This window comes from Galeopterus variegatus, unplaced genomic scaffold (genome assembly GCF_000696425.1).
Source record: "Galeopterus variegatus unplaced genomic scaffold, G_variegatus-3.0.2 Scaffold515, whole genome shotgun sequence".
In the NCBI taxonomy this organism is placed as follows: domain Eukaryota; kingdom Metazoa; phylum Chordata; class Mammalia; order Dermoptera; family Cynocephalidae; genus Galeopterus; species Galeopterus variegatus.
This window is the reverse complement of record NW_007726626.1, coordinates 351,198-367,900: the sequence shown is the minus strand read 5'-3', so window position 1 is coordinate 367,900 and position 16,703 is coordinate 351,198. Positions and strand designations below refer to the sequence as shown.

General features: G+C 35.7%; 1 protein-coding gene across 1 annotated transcript in view; it reads right to left on the bottom strand.

Annotated features, from left to right (window-relative positions):
* KLF12 (Kruppel-like factor 12) overlaps nt 1–16,703 on the bottom strand; it is a 422,257-nt gene that overhangs the window by 235,208 nt on the left and 170,346 nt on the right. Inside the window, exon 3 of the mRNA XM_008569592.1 lies at nt 1,325–1,414. Coding sequence (XP_008567814.1) covers nt 1,325–1,414 — 90 coding nt within the window. The remainder of the gene's footprint in view (nt 1–1,324; nt 1,415–16,703) is intronic.

Here is a 16,703-nt window from a genome sequence, read left to right as displayed (position 1 = left end):
GCTAGGTTAATCAATAAAGGTTCAAACTATATTCAGATGGTTTGGATGATATATAGGGTTTAACTTCATGAGTCTGGCTAGAAAATCCAGGTGAACACATGACTTTTTCTGAAGGGTTGTCTCTACTAAACATATAAAGTTAGCAACTGCCACATAGTGTTTTCTTTCACGATGCACTATTGCCTCAGTCTGGGACTAAATCTATATGAGTTTATAATTCTATCATATATATCATGTATAGAAATGTGGAGTCCTGCTATTGGTTGACATACTCCACAAAGTTCATTTCAGAGCTACCAAAATCAACACTGAACATAAAAGTGAAATGGCATCCTCTACCAAGATGGGGATCCGTTGGAAACGCAGGCTTACACTGGAAAGGAGAAATTACAACAAAACGCCATACAGAGCTACCAAAATCAACACTGAACATAAAAGTGAAATGGCATCCTCTACCAAGATGGGGATCTGTTGGAAACGCAGGCTTACACTGGAAAGGAGAAATTACAACAAAACGCCATACACCTGCCCACATAATGTTCATGAGTAAAGATTATATATTTATCTAATTTATGTCCTTTAGTCAGTCATCTGTGCTGCCTCAGTGGTGGTGGTTGATAAGATAGGTAACACATCAGCAGTACATTCTCTTTTAAATATATAAAGTGGTCAGTCCATGCTGCAACCATTTATACTGCCTTTATGCTTTTACCTAGTGAAGCTAAAAATGTTAATTATGAAATCTATGTCCTTTAAAAAAAAATCTGTGCTCTTAGTCCTTATATTTTCAGAACCCATAAATTTATTCATCTATTTGGCTATATATTATTAAACAACCTATCTTTTGCTTTTAGGCACTTTTAAAATTAGCTGACCTCAATTTCATCTACTATGCCCTAGTCTTCAGAGTTTAAAAAAAAAAGGGTAAATATAAATGTCAAAAGAGAAATCCATCCAAGAGTAACATTCCCATACCTGTACTCTGCCATTTCCTAACTTAGAAAGAACCAAGCTATTTTGGCACTGAAATTATATTCCCATCTTATTTTTCAATACTTCCTCTTTGCTTTTTTATTAGCTAAACATTCACCAATTTAAATATAGTCATATGGTTCTTCTAAGGTCACTATGCCTTCCAAGCGAGTAATATTTGAGGTTACAAATGGGTGAGAATCAGCTACAATCTGAGATTTTTACTCGAGACAGAGGAAAGCTTGGGCAAGGAAAAAATCGGAAGTGTTCTGCAAACCACAGCATGTTCTGGAAATGAATGCCCCTATCATCAAAAGAAAGGGGTGGGGCATCCTTGGAAACTTCTGCTTACCCCTTGTTCAGATTCCAAAAGCTCTGTTTTGACTCTGACTGCCGGCATCCCATCAAGCATTAACATTCTGTTCTCAAGGGTGTTGATATTCTGAGAAGAAAAAAGAGAGAGAGAGGAGGAGATTCAGCTCTAAAGCATTCAAAAGACATCTGGTAGTCTTCCTTCATCTGTAGTGCATTTAGTACGGCTAACCTAATTTTTTAACAATGAAGTGTAATTAAATGAGAATATCAGAGTAACCAATTACCCACCCAATCTAAACTTTCATTTGAAATAATGACCAAGAAGTTGAATAAATCAGTCTGATCCTCTGACCTCTGGGGTGGAGGTCAGACTGTAATAAACTGGAGCATGGAAACCTTACATAAATTTATATGGTGCTAGAACAATTCATCATGCTTTCTCAATAGTGGACGTAAATATAAGGCAAGTTTCTCTCTTCCTTAGTTCTGGAGGTTGTATTATACAGACATCCATAAAAGAGAAAATCAGATAAAAATAATTTATAGTCTCCTATTAGTCAAAGCCTAAATAATTTAAAAGCAAGATAATATAATTCTATACACATTTAATTTTTATATCATGGCAATTAAGATTAAATGAAAATTTCCACATAAGAACAACCAAAATAAGTCTTAGCTTAAGACTAAAATCTTAAGCTAAAGTCATAACTAAGAAATATACCATTTATTTTCTCTTCTGGTATATGTCTGGCTCAATTTACCTCATCTTGAAAGAAAACTTCATTTATATTGTGGCTCAACAGTATTCAAACAATATTTATAAGAAGATTAAATCAACAGTTATTTTCTACTAATTTTTACTACTTTGGGGATTTATCTGAAGTCAGTAACCTATGAAGGGAATCAGAAAGTCACATATCAGTGCTTGCTTAAGACCCAAATAGGCTCATATTTTAAAACATGTTTAGAATGCCAACTTTACTTTCATATACTAAAAAATTCATATGGCTAAATTTAAATGAGTTTTTTAAGACTGGTTATTTTTCTTCAATTACAGAATGTAACCACATGACATTTAAGTAGTCTTATTAAGAGGAAAAAAATATCAGTTTCTATATGGTTTGCCTACATGATGACAAAGGTTAATATTTCAAAACCTTTGTGGTTTTTTCCTTTTATAGAATTGCTTTTCCACAAACAGGCAGTTAAATAAAAACAACTCCCATTTCAACAAATTAAAAATTAAATGTTTTATTACCTAATAATATCAAACAGTGCAGTATAGTGAAGCTCTAATTATTTCTCATATTTTATTACTCTTATTATTTAAGAAAAATACTTGAAGAAATAAAATTTTTAGGGCATCATCACAAATATTTGCACCAAGAAATCAACAACAGGAAGGAAAATCAAATTTACTCTAGAGTTAACTAATGAGCATTTAAAAAGTTCACACCACCTAGTCTATTAGGTAATAAAAAGGAGAAAACAAGTTACTGTCACATTCTCTTCTTGGAAATGCACGATATCATCAAAATTAATAGGACACTTTTTAAAAATTTTTGCTTTTGATTTGCCCATAGTTTTTAGGGATTGTACATCATAATAGATAGCTTAGAGCACAAGGAACGACGGTATTACTGGAGAGCTCAGAGCTCAGTTAATTTGTTCCACACTTGAAATCCTTTCATGGAGGCCTACAAGTTGTTTACACATCAGGCATGGATCTCAAATCCTAACATGTCACTTGCTTCCGTGGTTCTAAATAACCAGCTTGGCTTGCCACCATCCAGTCTCACAAAGCCTTCCTGAGGCTGTCAGCCTTCAACTCCCCATCTCACAGCAGCTCTAGGAATCCACCTTAAAAAAGCATCCCTAGGCTGTTTGGTTGGTAGACAATGAAGGATGAGTTGATATCATTTCCTACCCTGGAGGAGGTCTTGCCCAGATGAAAAGGCAGTAGATGCCTCATAAGGGAAGCCCAAGTAAAGGAGGAGAAAAGACAAAGAGCATCCTGAAAAGGCAGGTTTAATGAACTGTTAGAATCTGATTAGAGGCTAATGTCCCTTTTAGTGCTCTGTACCAATTTACAGCTGATATACTTTAACTGTTTTTCCCCACTGGCTGTGATAAACTCATTAGCTGAAAAAATGCAAGCTAACCAGAGTCTTTGAAGTTAAAAACTGATAAATCATGAAAACCTGACTGGGTCCATGTTACACTGAGCACACTTAAATAATGCTGTACTTTCATGATGGTTTTTAAAAATGTTTTATTGTTGTTCTTGAATAATTCTCCATGTGTTAACGTCAGGATGTACAATTTAGTATCATGTCAAAGTGAAAAAAATAAAACATTCTCAATTTTTTAAGAAATCAAGTTTTCTTGGAAATATTTCTGTGATTTTCCAGGATCATTCCTAGTCACAACCATAATAAACCATAATAAATAATAATGTTCACAGTTAGGAAACCAAGCCTCAACTATTAAACTCTTCCAATTAGTGCAGACTAAACCTGTTTATATGCGGGAAAATTTAGCATAAACATAAGCACTGAGCAACGCAGTGTTTTCTAAACCATCAAGGAAGGTGCAAAGTTTTTATACAATGCATGATAATTATACAATATTGATGATAAACTCCTTGGAACAAAATATTGATAGGTTTATCTAACTAAGCTAAAATCAGATACATACGATCTCAGATGACTGTAGACTTTAAATATGTAATAGGTTCTAATAATTCGGAACTGCTGTCATATATTGCCATGATCTTAATCAAAACTCATTAGCTGTGAGATCAATAGCTCAATTAATTCCCAAGAAGTAAATAAAATTATAGCCAATTTTAGTATTGTTGTACTATTTGTATATTTATGTTGTCACATTTTGATATTATACAACCCTAAGAATTACGATTTATGTGTATATATGTATATATACATTCACACATATACACACATGGGTATGTGTTACTTGCTTCATATGAGTAAATTTTATCACTTACCGCAAAATTATCCATAGGATTTGTTAGTTGGCTACTGACCAATTCCATATGCGCTGGATGAGAATGGTACTCTGGGTATTCCTATTTGCCAAATAAGGTTTGGTGACACAGTAATCCAGCTCTCTTACTCAAAAACTGTAAAAGCACAATGGTCATTGATCCCAACATCTCAGAATATTGTGGATTGAGTGTGTAGCAAAGAGAAGGGACTGATCTTCAATGACCATAACTCATAAGACATACAATGGGGATAAACTTCCAGGTCAACTCTACAATCTGCCATCCTACGTCCCTAATGCAGGTCTTTTCCTCTCCTTTCTCCTCATAGTGGGTCAGTTTGCCCAGTTGGAATAATAAGGAGGTAGCCAGTCAATATTCAAAGTCCTAACTGTTAAATAAGGTTTCTTTTCATAAGCCAAAAAATATCTGCTGATCTTTGTTTTGATCTCTGTAGTACAGGGCATATTTACTTAAATACACATCCACCTGGCTACAGGTGATGAGAAATATGAATATGCCACCCCTGCCCCATACCAGTGTTCCTAAGGGACATCTGAGTAGTGACTCAAGATTCAATGCACCAAGTTGACTGAAGCACTTTCACCGCAAATTCTTAAAGGTTGATAATGCAAGCATGCCAACTGGTTAAAAGTACCATACTGTGGGTACCTTTTCCTATAGATGAAAGCAACAGAATCAGTTTACCGGGAAATGAGGCATTTGCATAAGAAAGACTTATTAGAGAAGTCAACCTCTTCTCTTTCTTGACTCACCTATACCATAACGACAACAACAACAACAAAACAATAACAGCAGCAACTTTTTTCAAGCCCTACGGCAGATGTGCCAGTTCAACTAACAGGTTAACAACTAACTCTAAAACCTATACTGAAACACAAAAATATTTAAATCCTTCCTCTCTTTCTGGGTAAGGGTAAACAAACCTAATAGACTGGAACCATGTTTAGGTAACAAATTATCTACTGCTATGCAACAAATCATATAGTGGCATGAAACAACATTCTATTATTATCTTGGAAACAAACATAATAATAATATTTAATATTTGCATATTACTTTGGACCAGACCATGTGCTAAAAGTTGTGCATATGGATACTCTAATCCTCACAGCAACTCAAGACATCAATGCTATATTACCTGAAAATTGAGGCATTTGAGACAGGAGGAGAAAAAATTGCCCAAGATCACACAATTAGTAAGTGGTACAGCTCTGTTCCAAACCCAATGAGTCTGACCTCAGCTTGTGTTCTTAACCACCACACTCTATCTACTTATCTCTACATCAATATACACTCCCTAAATAAAAACAGGTGGAAAATATGAGACTCTTCTTGAAGGTCCCAACAGTGGAACTCTGAAATCTCAGTAACAGCTATCTCCCAGGCTGAGCTGACTTAGTCAAGAAACTGAACGTGCAACTTCTGGTCACTGGAGAGTATCAACATTTTGGGGAATAATAAAAAGTCAAATCAGCGTCTGGTTTCAAATCTACTTCATGTTTTTTTTCCTTTAAATCAAGTTTTCAATGTTTATTTTTTAAATTTAATGAGATTATACATTTCTATCCTAAAAATATCTTTGAGTTAATTTAGCAAGTCAGTCCCACTCTGACTTCAACATCCAGATTCATTGCTATCCAGTGTTTTGAAAATATTCATATACTTGGCAGCTCGTTCAATATTTTTACAAAGTTTTATGTATTGAGTGATACAGTAACTTCATCTTCTAAATTTTATATTGAAGACAGGTGCATTCCGTACCTGTACATTTAATTTATAATTGCTCAGATTAAGTGAAAAGCATATTTTTTAATGCTCACATATTCTCACACTGATAACTCAATTTTGTAGAGGGAATATGAATAACCAAAGTATCTGAGGTGGTAAAAAAATAAACATCTACCATTCTAGCCCAGCCTTTCATCTTTCACTCCTTTACAGTTTGGAAAAATTGGTATCATGTTAATGACTATTTTATCAACAGAACTAAGAACCAACACTATTGAGGGTTCCCCTACTGGGACCCTTAATTCAAATTCCCTTCGTGGTTTCAATGAGGTATATATACACATTATTCTGAAATATCTGTCTTCACTCTCAAGAACAAAATCCTTCCATAAAAATCCTCACATCAAAACATACGGAATAGTGCCTCTCCTAAGGACTAGTAAAACTGCATGTTTTTCCTGATAGCAAGGATCATCCTGCTTCCTATGCTGGTTAAGTGCTAAATTATCAAAAACAACGTACAGTTTGTGCTAATATTTTTGGAATATTTCCTGTAAGTCATAGTTGCTAAACCAGCTATGAAAAACAGATAAAAGGTCTTATTAAAGTTGCAAATGGGTGCTTTTGAAAGAGCAACCAACCCCAAATTGGAAGCCAAAATTTACTACTGGCATTTCCATAGGGCCTCAGTACATTTTTAGTAATTACACCAGATGTGTGCCTTCTTTCATTTGTTAATTGTGCAAAGGATAGTTAAAATGACATCTGAGCTTCTGAATAACATTTTTCACTCCAGCATAAATACAAAATTTTAACAGAAAAGTATTTTTGTTATTCATACTCTGAAGAACTAAACACCTGGAGGTTGTAAGCTGGCCAAATCTTTCCATAAATATGCAGTAAGGGCATCTGCTGCGCAAAAGCCATCTCATTCCATAGCACCGCGTTCATGTACCATGAGGCTCTATGGAAGATGCCAAAGGTAAGCCAGAGACTGGAGAACAGAAGTGGTCAGAAAGCAAGAAAATACCATGACAAGTGCCTACCCACCACCAAACTAGAGAGGAGGGCCAATCCTCAGTTCAACCAGGCAACATGTGGGAGCAGGTATAGGGGTGCCAGGATGGATAGGCTTAATCAAGTGGCTGGAACTACTTGTGACTTGAACATGTGGGCTTGATGTCAGGTAAAGAAAAGAAAGAATTGAGTTCAGTCCAGGAAAGGAAACAGGGTTAGCAGAAACTAATTTTCAGGACCTAGTCCCAACAGGGTCCAGAGTTAGGAAAGAAGGGCAGAGAAGAATCAGGAAACTACCCATGTGCTCCAGCCCATGCCTCCAGGCCTCCTTCCCTAGGCACATGCATGGGCACAGAAACCAGGCACCGTGAGCCTGGGCAGAAGGGCCAATGCATTAGACAGGCCCCACACATGGACAATTAGAAGAATGACATTTGCAACACAACCACAATATAATCACAGAGATTCCCAATTTAAAAAATAACAATTGTAATAACATTTATTGAGCATTTATGTACCAAGTGTTGTTTCATTTGCTTTACATTTATGACATCATTCATTCATACACTGACTTATTCAAAAAATACTTGAGGTCCAGGCACTATTCCAGTTATTTAGGATATACCAGTGAACAAAAGAGAAAGTTTTGTGTGGTTTCAAACTAGTCATTCAATATCCCCAAAACATTTTTATTTTGCACATTTTAGACAAGAAAATTAAATTCAGAGAGATTACAGAATCTGCCCAAGATTATAAAAATGATAAGCATTCGAAACTCTGGGGTGAAAATTTATTTTTTATTGCTACCAGGGATACAGATCTTCAGCCACAGGGTACTCTGACACTGCTACAAAGCCATGTAAGCCCAGAACTGAGCAAGCCACTCTGGCTAGTAGGCTTCAGGCTCTGGACATAACAACAGTCTGGGTACCAGGGCTGAGGTGGAAGCAGCAAGAAATGACAAACTGATCATATGTACACTGAAGGGAGATGGCACTAAGCCCATTCTGACGTCCGTACACTGCCCTCTAACCCTTCACCCAATTCCACTTTCTACCATTTTGCTCAGGCTGCATGTCAACCACGTGAAAAATGCTCCCTTCTCCAGGACTGTGTACAATGTATTCCACTGTAATGTTGATCACTACCTGACAGATTCTTTGTTATTACACTAGAATGTTAAGATCCAGGAGAGCAATTTTTTTCTTGTTCATAACAGTATTTCTATCCCTAGACTTAAAACTGTGTCTAACACACAGTATGTGCTCAGTAAATATTTGGTGGGCTAATGAAAGAAAAAAATGTAGCTAAACATAAGATCAATTCATTCTCTTGGGTCAAGGGAACGGTAAGCTGGTTGCTGACGTGGGAAAAAAAAGCAGAGGCAAAATCTTAGCGCTGTGAAATTCCCCATATTTGTGAAGAGTAAAAGAGAACTTGGTATGGCTGAAATATAATGTTCATTGCAGAAGTGTCTAGAGATAAGATTAGAAAGGTAACTGGGGCCAGGTCATGCAAAGTCGTCTATGTTATGGTAATTCATTTATTCCTTCAAAAATATTTCCTTAGTGCCTGCTGTGTGCTAGTGGTATAAGTGAACAAGATAGAATGTCCTCCTGCCTTAGGAGACGTTGAGATAAAAGGGGAAGAAACGTTTGGGGATAACACAATAGGTGATGGGAGTCGTGAAGGCTTATTAAGCAACAGCTAATGTACCTAAGCTTTGTTTTTGGAAAGACAGTGCTAGAAGTAATTTGGAAGATGCTTATAAAGACGTAGGATGTGCTACAGAAGGGTGAGCAACCAGCTGCCAACCTACCACGACAGCCCAAGGGAAGAGGCTGTGTGGCCTGAACTAAGGCAGTGGCAGTGGGAATAGAGGAGGAAAAGCAGTGGAGAGAGAGTTTGTAGGAAGAATAAACAGCCTCTGGTGACCAACTAGCTGGGAGAAGTGTGGTGGCAAGAAAGGGCTGGGTAAGGGCGTTCAGAATGGCATTGATTTGTCTAGATTTTACTCTAAGGTTGAGGCAGGAAACCCAGCAGGAAAAGAAACCATGTCATTCCTTCCTCCTAAAGGACCTACTGCAATCTGGGATACATGGATATTTGAGTATATTGTTTCATTTCAATATACTTTTGCTTACTCAGAATCTGTCACACAAAGGGGAAGGTTTCTCTTAAGCTGAGTAGGTTCCAATCATGTAATAGAGACTAATAGTCAAATTATCCAAACATGGAAACACAAGTTTAGTTAAAATAAAGTGAAAAAAAGATTATATCAACCAAGCCTCTGATCCACTACATATCTAAAAAAGAAATTAACTCTGCTTTTACTACCATGTGGGAGGGGGGGCGCGGATCAGTTTTACAGACTATCATGGTTATCAAAAGTAAAAACAAACAAAAAATGAACAGATTATTTGGCAAAGTAGAAGTACTGTACATAAACATATTCATCATTCATTTAACTTCATGAAAAGTCACTTGTATAGTAATGAAAAAACATCCAAAACACTGAATGGAATATATAATGAATAACATCACTGGTCCTTTGTGCCTAGAGAAAATGAAGATTACTATCAAGTATTAAGCCATTATTTTCTGTAGGAAATGAAGGAAATGACTATTGACCTATATTTTCACCTTTTCTTGTCTACAATGACGTCAAGTGGCTCCTTATCAAACCCAAAATGGATTATCTAAAACACAGGCTGTTGAGTGTTTGTCATCTGCACTGCATGAATAACTAGTACTGATTAGCTGAGAATAAGAATTCAGAAAAGAAATAAAAATCCAAGTTATTTTTTTTAAATTATGACTTTTCTAATGAAAACAAAATAGAGAATAAATGACGTTAAGGTTCTCTGTGGACAGAAAAATGGTAAATCACTAAACAAGAAAACGAGGTTTTGCTTTTTCTCCAAGAATGCATATTCACTCCCTTTCCATATTTATATTTCAATCATTTAGTTAAGACTTTGTAACAAATACGTAATTTCATATTCCTTTGAAACCCTGAAAACAATACTGGTTTTTAATGAAATGTATGTTTCAAAAAAAGTAAAAAGGGGGGGGGGGAGGTATTTGCAGAATATCTGTATTTTTGTATTTTATAAATAATTCTAAAAATTAAGATAAATAAGTTTTTCTAGAAAAAAATCTTTAAAAAAAAGCAAAGGTGGGGGGGGGGGTATTTGCAGAATATCTGTATTTTTGTATTTTATAAATAATTCTAAAAATTAAGATAAATAAGTTTTTCTAGAAAAAAATCTTTAAAAAAAAGCAAAGGTAGAAAAAATAACCTTTACTTTTATTTGATCACAGAAGGGTTATCAAAGCATGTAAAAGCATTATGTAGCATTTGTCTTATTAAAAGGTGTAACAAAAGTAGTTAGTATTAAAAGACTATATCAAGAAAAACCATGCTGCAATAATCTGTACTGCCTAGACGGTCATGTCAGACACATAGCAAGAATGGCCAAGACTTTCCGCTGCCAAGTAACCAAATGCATATGCTCAACCCAAAATGTATTCTGTAAATTTCCAAGGATATCCATCCCTGGATGTGATTTTTCCAGATTCCCCAAATGACGTATATAGTTATAACAATTAAATTTTTGTACAATCCAATTCCTGTAGTCATTTGACATTTTTTTTTTCCTTTTTGTCTTTTTTTACTGACCGGTAATGGGATCGCAACCCTCGGTGTCGCGCCCGCCCTGGGGATCAGCAATGGGATCGCAACCCTCGGTGTTGCGTCCGCACCACACGCTCAACCAGTGAGCAGGAACCGGTCTCCACATGGGATCCGAACCCTCGGCGGGAGCGCCTCCGCACTCCCAGGTGGAACACTCTCCAGTGCACCACTAAAAATTAAATGACATGAGGGGCAGTAAGGCAAGAAACATGATTTTTAATTTTGGATCCCCTCCAAAGATCTTACTGCTAATTCATAGGAATAAAAGAAAAAATTGTATTTAGAGGATAGGGAACAAGGTGAAAAGGCAAACCATAAATTCACTTCCATTAGTATAAGCAGCTTCTTTGCACGGTCTGTAACTGTGCTGTCTGGGTGGCCATTAGCTACATGCAGCTACTGAGCAGGTGAAATGAGACTATTCCAAATTTAGATGTGTTTTATATGAAAACTGCACACTGGATTTTGAAGACTTAGTATAAAAAATAATTTAGAATGTCTCATTAATTTTGAATTAGTTATGTTTTAAAATATTTTAGTTATACTGAGTTAAATAAAATATATTATTAGAGTTAATTTAACTTTTGAAATGTCTACTAGAAAACAAAAAAAACATTTTTAGTGTTTACTGGGAAATTTAACATTACAAAAATGGATTGCATTATATATCTCTTAAACAAAGCAGTTCTACACAATCACTTCAGTGGATCTCAACCTGAATTGGTACTATGATCTTCCTTCCAGCCTTCATCCAATCCTTCTGGAAATTGGGGAGTGTGGTAGGGACGAAGGGAGAAAAATGAAAGTTTTGAATGTCCAAAATTGGAGGACTGCCACTGACCTTTAGTGCTCAGGGATGCTAAAAGTCCTCAGTGCATGAGTCAGTCCCAAACAACGAAGAAGTGCCCTATTCACAATCTCAAGTTGTGCTTCCACTGAAAACACGCAGGTGATCTCATCTGCTAGCCAGACTTCAGCAACTATTTGCCGGAACCCAACTCTATCTTCAGCCCTAATCTGTTTCTCTCAAGATACAGAACTGTATTCCAACTGACCCCTTAACATTTCCAACTGGACATTCCAAGGTTGTGGCACAACTAACAAATCCAAACAAAAACCAAATTCAGTATCTCTGACCTCCATTATCCCTTTCAAAAAAAAAAGGAAAGAAAGACCTTGCTCTGCTTCATGAATTTTTCTTAAGGAATGACATCATCACCCCTTTTTCTCAGGCTAGCAAACTTTCCCTTGCTACCCCACACAAAATGTTACCAGAATCCTTGGCCAGTCACAGCCAGTCTTTCCTCTCTACTTCAATTAGTCTTCATTCCACATGTGATGGTCCTGCTATCATCTCTTCTTCCAGTCCATTGCCAAGAATATCTTGGAACAGAGGGAAATTGCTCCTGTAACTATGTCAACAGCTCGATTTTACCAGCTCTGGAGGGAAAACCTCATCAATCTTTGATAACAGTAAAATGTAAGGTCATAAGGAAGCCTTAGAAAATTTGACTAAGGCTTCCTTATGTTAAAGGAAATTTGTTAAAGGAAAAATAATAAATTATGTCTATTAGTAGATAAGGATGAGAAGATCTAATATGTAAAATGTTTACATATTATATAATTTGCATTATAGTTATTTAAAGGAAATATGAAAGGATTTATTTTAGGGGCATTATTTTTCAATGAATTATCACATAAGTGCTATTTCATTTTTGTTGTTGTTGTTGTTGTTATGGCTGGCCATTAATGCTATCTTTAAAAACAAAAATATTGTTTCTAGATTTTAAAAGGGCTAACTAAACATGGTAAGATTTTATTTTGTTCCTAAGTAAATGGTTTAGTCCTAAAGATTAGACCATGGTGAACCATCACCAACTTTTGAACATATGAAATTACAGGAATGGTAGCTTCAAATATTACAAAATCCATTTTTTTTCTTTTACCATTAACTTGGAAGTCTCTCTGGAAAAAACTGGAGATACACAAATGGATGAGAAACATCAAGGCCTACTAGCACCCTGGTAAAAATCATGACATTAACAGCCAATGCCAATCTAAGAAAATGTCAACCATAGAACTGCTTCCAGGGGCCGGCCCGGTGGCGCAATGGATAAGTGCGCCGCTTGGGAAGTGTGGCAGCGCTCCCGCCCGAGGGTTCGGATCCCACATACAGACCGGTTCCCGCTCACTGGCTGAGCGAGGCGCGGGAGCAACACCGATGGTTGCAATCCCGTTGCCGGTCCCCGGTCCGGTACGGGGGCAACACTGAGGGTTGCGATCCGTTGCCGGACACGGAAAAAGATAAAAGACAAAAAAAAAAAAAGAACTGCTTCCAGTATCAGTAATCACAATAATTGGTAGTAATTCAATGCCAAACAACTGGGAAATAAGTGAATACATTATGGAATCTCCAAACCAATGACTAATATTTATATATCAAACTTATGATACATAGCTCTTCATCTTGATGTGAATGACTGCTCATACAGAAGTGACAAAAAGATGGCATAACTTTAAAAACATTGCTTATGACAGAGAGAGAGAGAGCACTGAAATGATACACATTCACGATTGGAGCTGACAGAATACAGAGTGATATTTTTCGTTTTTGCTTTGACATATTTTGTCATCTTTTTATGAATTTCATATATTATCTGAATAATTAAAAGAAATGCTTGACATTCAAAATCTGAGGTTAAAAAAGACCCCAGCACGCTAAAAGAAAAACAAATGATTAGGAAAGAAATCAAAGTTCCTATCCAGGTTAATACTCAAAGAGTAAGAGCCACTTTGGTTCACTAACCAGGAAAACGTACATACACACAAACGCTCTTTCATGTACACTCATTTACATTAAAATACAACTAATACAAACCTAAAAAGTATGCAAGTGAAATTGAACTTATTGCCTAAGTTATATTTGTAATTGATGCATTGAATCTGTTATATTGCTTGAAGCTATAAACCAATCTTTGCAAATATTTTCATTATGCACAGATCTGTGTTATATTGTTATCTAATCTGGGAATGACGTAAATTTTTTATGTTCTTGGGAATTCCATAGCAATAGACAAATGAACACATTATACTATTACCTTGTGCTAAGTATTTAAGAAAGTATGTGCCAAATATTTTTCTCTCTACAGAGAGTAACCAGTGAATGTATTTGAAATGATTTAGTCATATGGAAAAACCAATCTTTTCTGCTCTTATCTGGGAAAATACAGAGAAACAAAAAGATTTACACCATCAGATTTTTAAACAAAATATACTATAATTACCACAATTGGACTTTCTGCCCTTTCTGTAGATCTCTCACTTCCCAGGGCTTTAAACATGAGAGCCAGTCTCAGATTATATAACAGTATTGAAATGTTATTTGAGAAAATTCCTAGAGAGTTACTATGAAAAGAACTGGATTCTCACTAACAATACACTTTTGGAAGAAGTAAAATATCCTCTGGGACTTCCAGTTTCCTGTCCAGCATGTAAATAGCTTAGAAGTTACCGCTCCATCCTAACAACAAGTTAAAAGCTGAATAAACAGAAAAATCAACTCTTCTTACATTCACCAGAGATATGAGGTGACAGACAAATGCTGCCCCAAAGTTGGAGAGAAAGATGAGACAATACAGGGAAACACAAAGGAACAGAAACCTTCATGGGAACCATAGCCCACATAGAAAAACTTGGACTGTAATTGATAAATTTCCAGAGACTCAGTGTAGACAACTCAGAGTTAAACACTCCAGGGGGACCAAGTAATAGGGGGATCCCCACATTTGAACAGTGAAATTTGCATTCTTATATAAAGTAGATTTTTTAAATAAAATACAAGGAGTTTGTATTAAAATACTATTTAAGGGCAAAAGACCTGAACAGACTCCTCTCCAAAGAAAACATCAATGGCAAGTAAGCATATGGAAAAATGTTCAATACCAAATGTCATTAGGGAATTGCAAATTAAAACAATGAGATACCACCACACACCTATTAGAATGGTAAAAACACTGATGGCACCAAATATTGGTGAGGATGGAAAGCAACAAGAATTCTCACTCATTGCTGGTGGGAATGAAAAATGGTACAGCCACTTTAGAAGATGGTTTGGCAGTTTTTTACAACTAAACATATTCTTAGCATAAGATCCCACTGCTATGCTCTTTGGAATTTACCCAAATGAAGTGAAAACTTATGTCCACATAACATTTATAGCAGCATTATTCATGGAAGCTATCAAGATATAGGTGAAAGGATAAACTGTGGAAGCTAAACTTGGAAGCTATCAAGATATAGGTGAAAGGATAAACTGTGGTACATCCAGACAATGGAATATTATTCAGCGCTAAAAAGAAATGAGTTAGCAAGCCATGAAACAACATGGAAGAAACTTATATGCATATTACTAAGGGAAAGAAGCCAATCTTAAAAGGCTAGATCCTGTATGACATTCTGCAAGAGGCAAAACAATGGAGGCAGTAAAGCTATCAGTGGTTGCCAGAGATTAAGGGGGAGGGAGAGATAAGTAGGAAGAGCACAGAGGATTTTCAGGACAATGAAACTACTCCGTATGATACTATTGGTGGATACATGTCATTATACATTTGTCAAAACCCATAGGATGTAAGCCAAGAGTAAACCCTAACGTTGACTATGGACTTTGGATGATGATGATGTGTCAATATTGGTTCATCGATTATAACAAATGCACCACTGTGAAATAGCATGTCAATAACTGGGGAGGTTGTACATGTGTGGAGATGGGGGTATATGGGAATTCTCTGTACTTTCTGCTAAATCTTGCTATTAATTTAAAGCTGCTCTAAAGAAAAGTTTATTTTTAAATTAATTTTTTCATTAAAATTTTTTCTCTCATAAGTTTAATCATAAATTCTGTTTTTTAAATTCAAAATAAAAAGAATATATTCTGTACAGTGGTCCCCAAAAAGGCAGTTAAAAAATAAATGGGCAATAACACATTTCTTAGTTTATTCAAAAATACTACAAATATTCTTTAGATATATGCAAGAATACTAGATCCTAAAAGTAAACACTACTGCCAAGTCAATAAAACTATCAAGAGTAGCAAACTGCTGTCACAAGTCTTAAAGAAATAGATCATGCTCTCACACTATTTTATATTATTTATGCATACTTATAACAGTTATTCAAAGGTAATGCTATTATCTTACATTAATTTTAAACATTTAGTCAAGACCAATAGAAGTGATTGGTTAATAATTTGAAATACTACGCAACATGGACAAATGTATCATTCTGCATTTAATCATTTTCTCCCAGCAGTAAAAAAAAAAAAAAAAAAATTGCCACCTAGTATGCTTGTTAAATATAAGACTAAAGTACAATTAGATAAAGCATAAAATAGCCATTTTTATGCCAGAAGTTAACAGAAGAACACAGATGTGCTTGTGTGTGTGCGTGCATGTGCGTGTGTGACTTAAATTTGTATGACCTTGGAAAATGTCTCGTGGAAAAAACTATTGCAGGTTTTGAGTCACAGAAGTCTGCCTCAACTAACCTTAACATTTCAATCTTTTTCTAATTTTAGAATGGATTATATAAACATTCAAAAATAGTTTTTAAGTAATAAGTTTTACTACTCCTAACAAATACGATAAACCATTCAACAATGTTTCCAGAAAATATGTTTCTATCAATTACCTCTTAAGCTAAAAAGTGTTCAGCAAAATAATTCCATTTTTCTATATGGAAAAGTCTTGTGATAATTTAGTACTTATGTAATAATAATAATGCCTACAGACAAATTTTTCATTTTATTTATTTATTTTTTTTTTCCCTTTTTGTCTTTTTTTGTGCCCGGCAACGGATCGCAACGTTCAGTGTCGCGCCCGTACCGGACCGGGACCGGCTACGGGATCGCAACCCTCGGTGTTGCTCCCGCACCTCGCTCAGCCAGTGAGC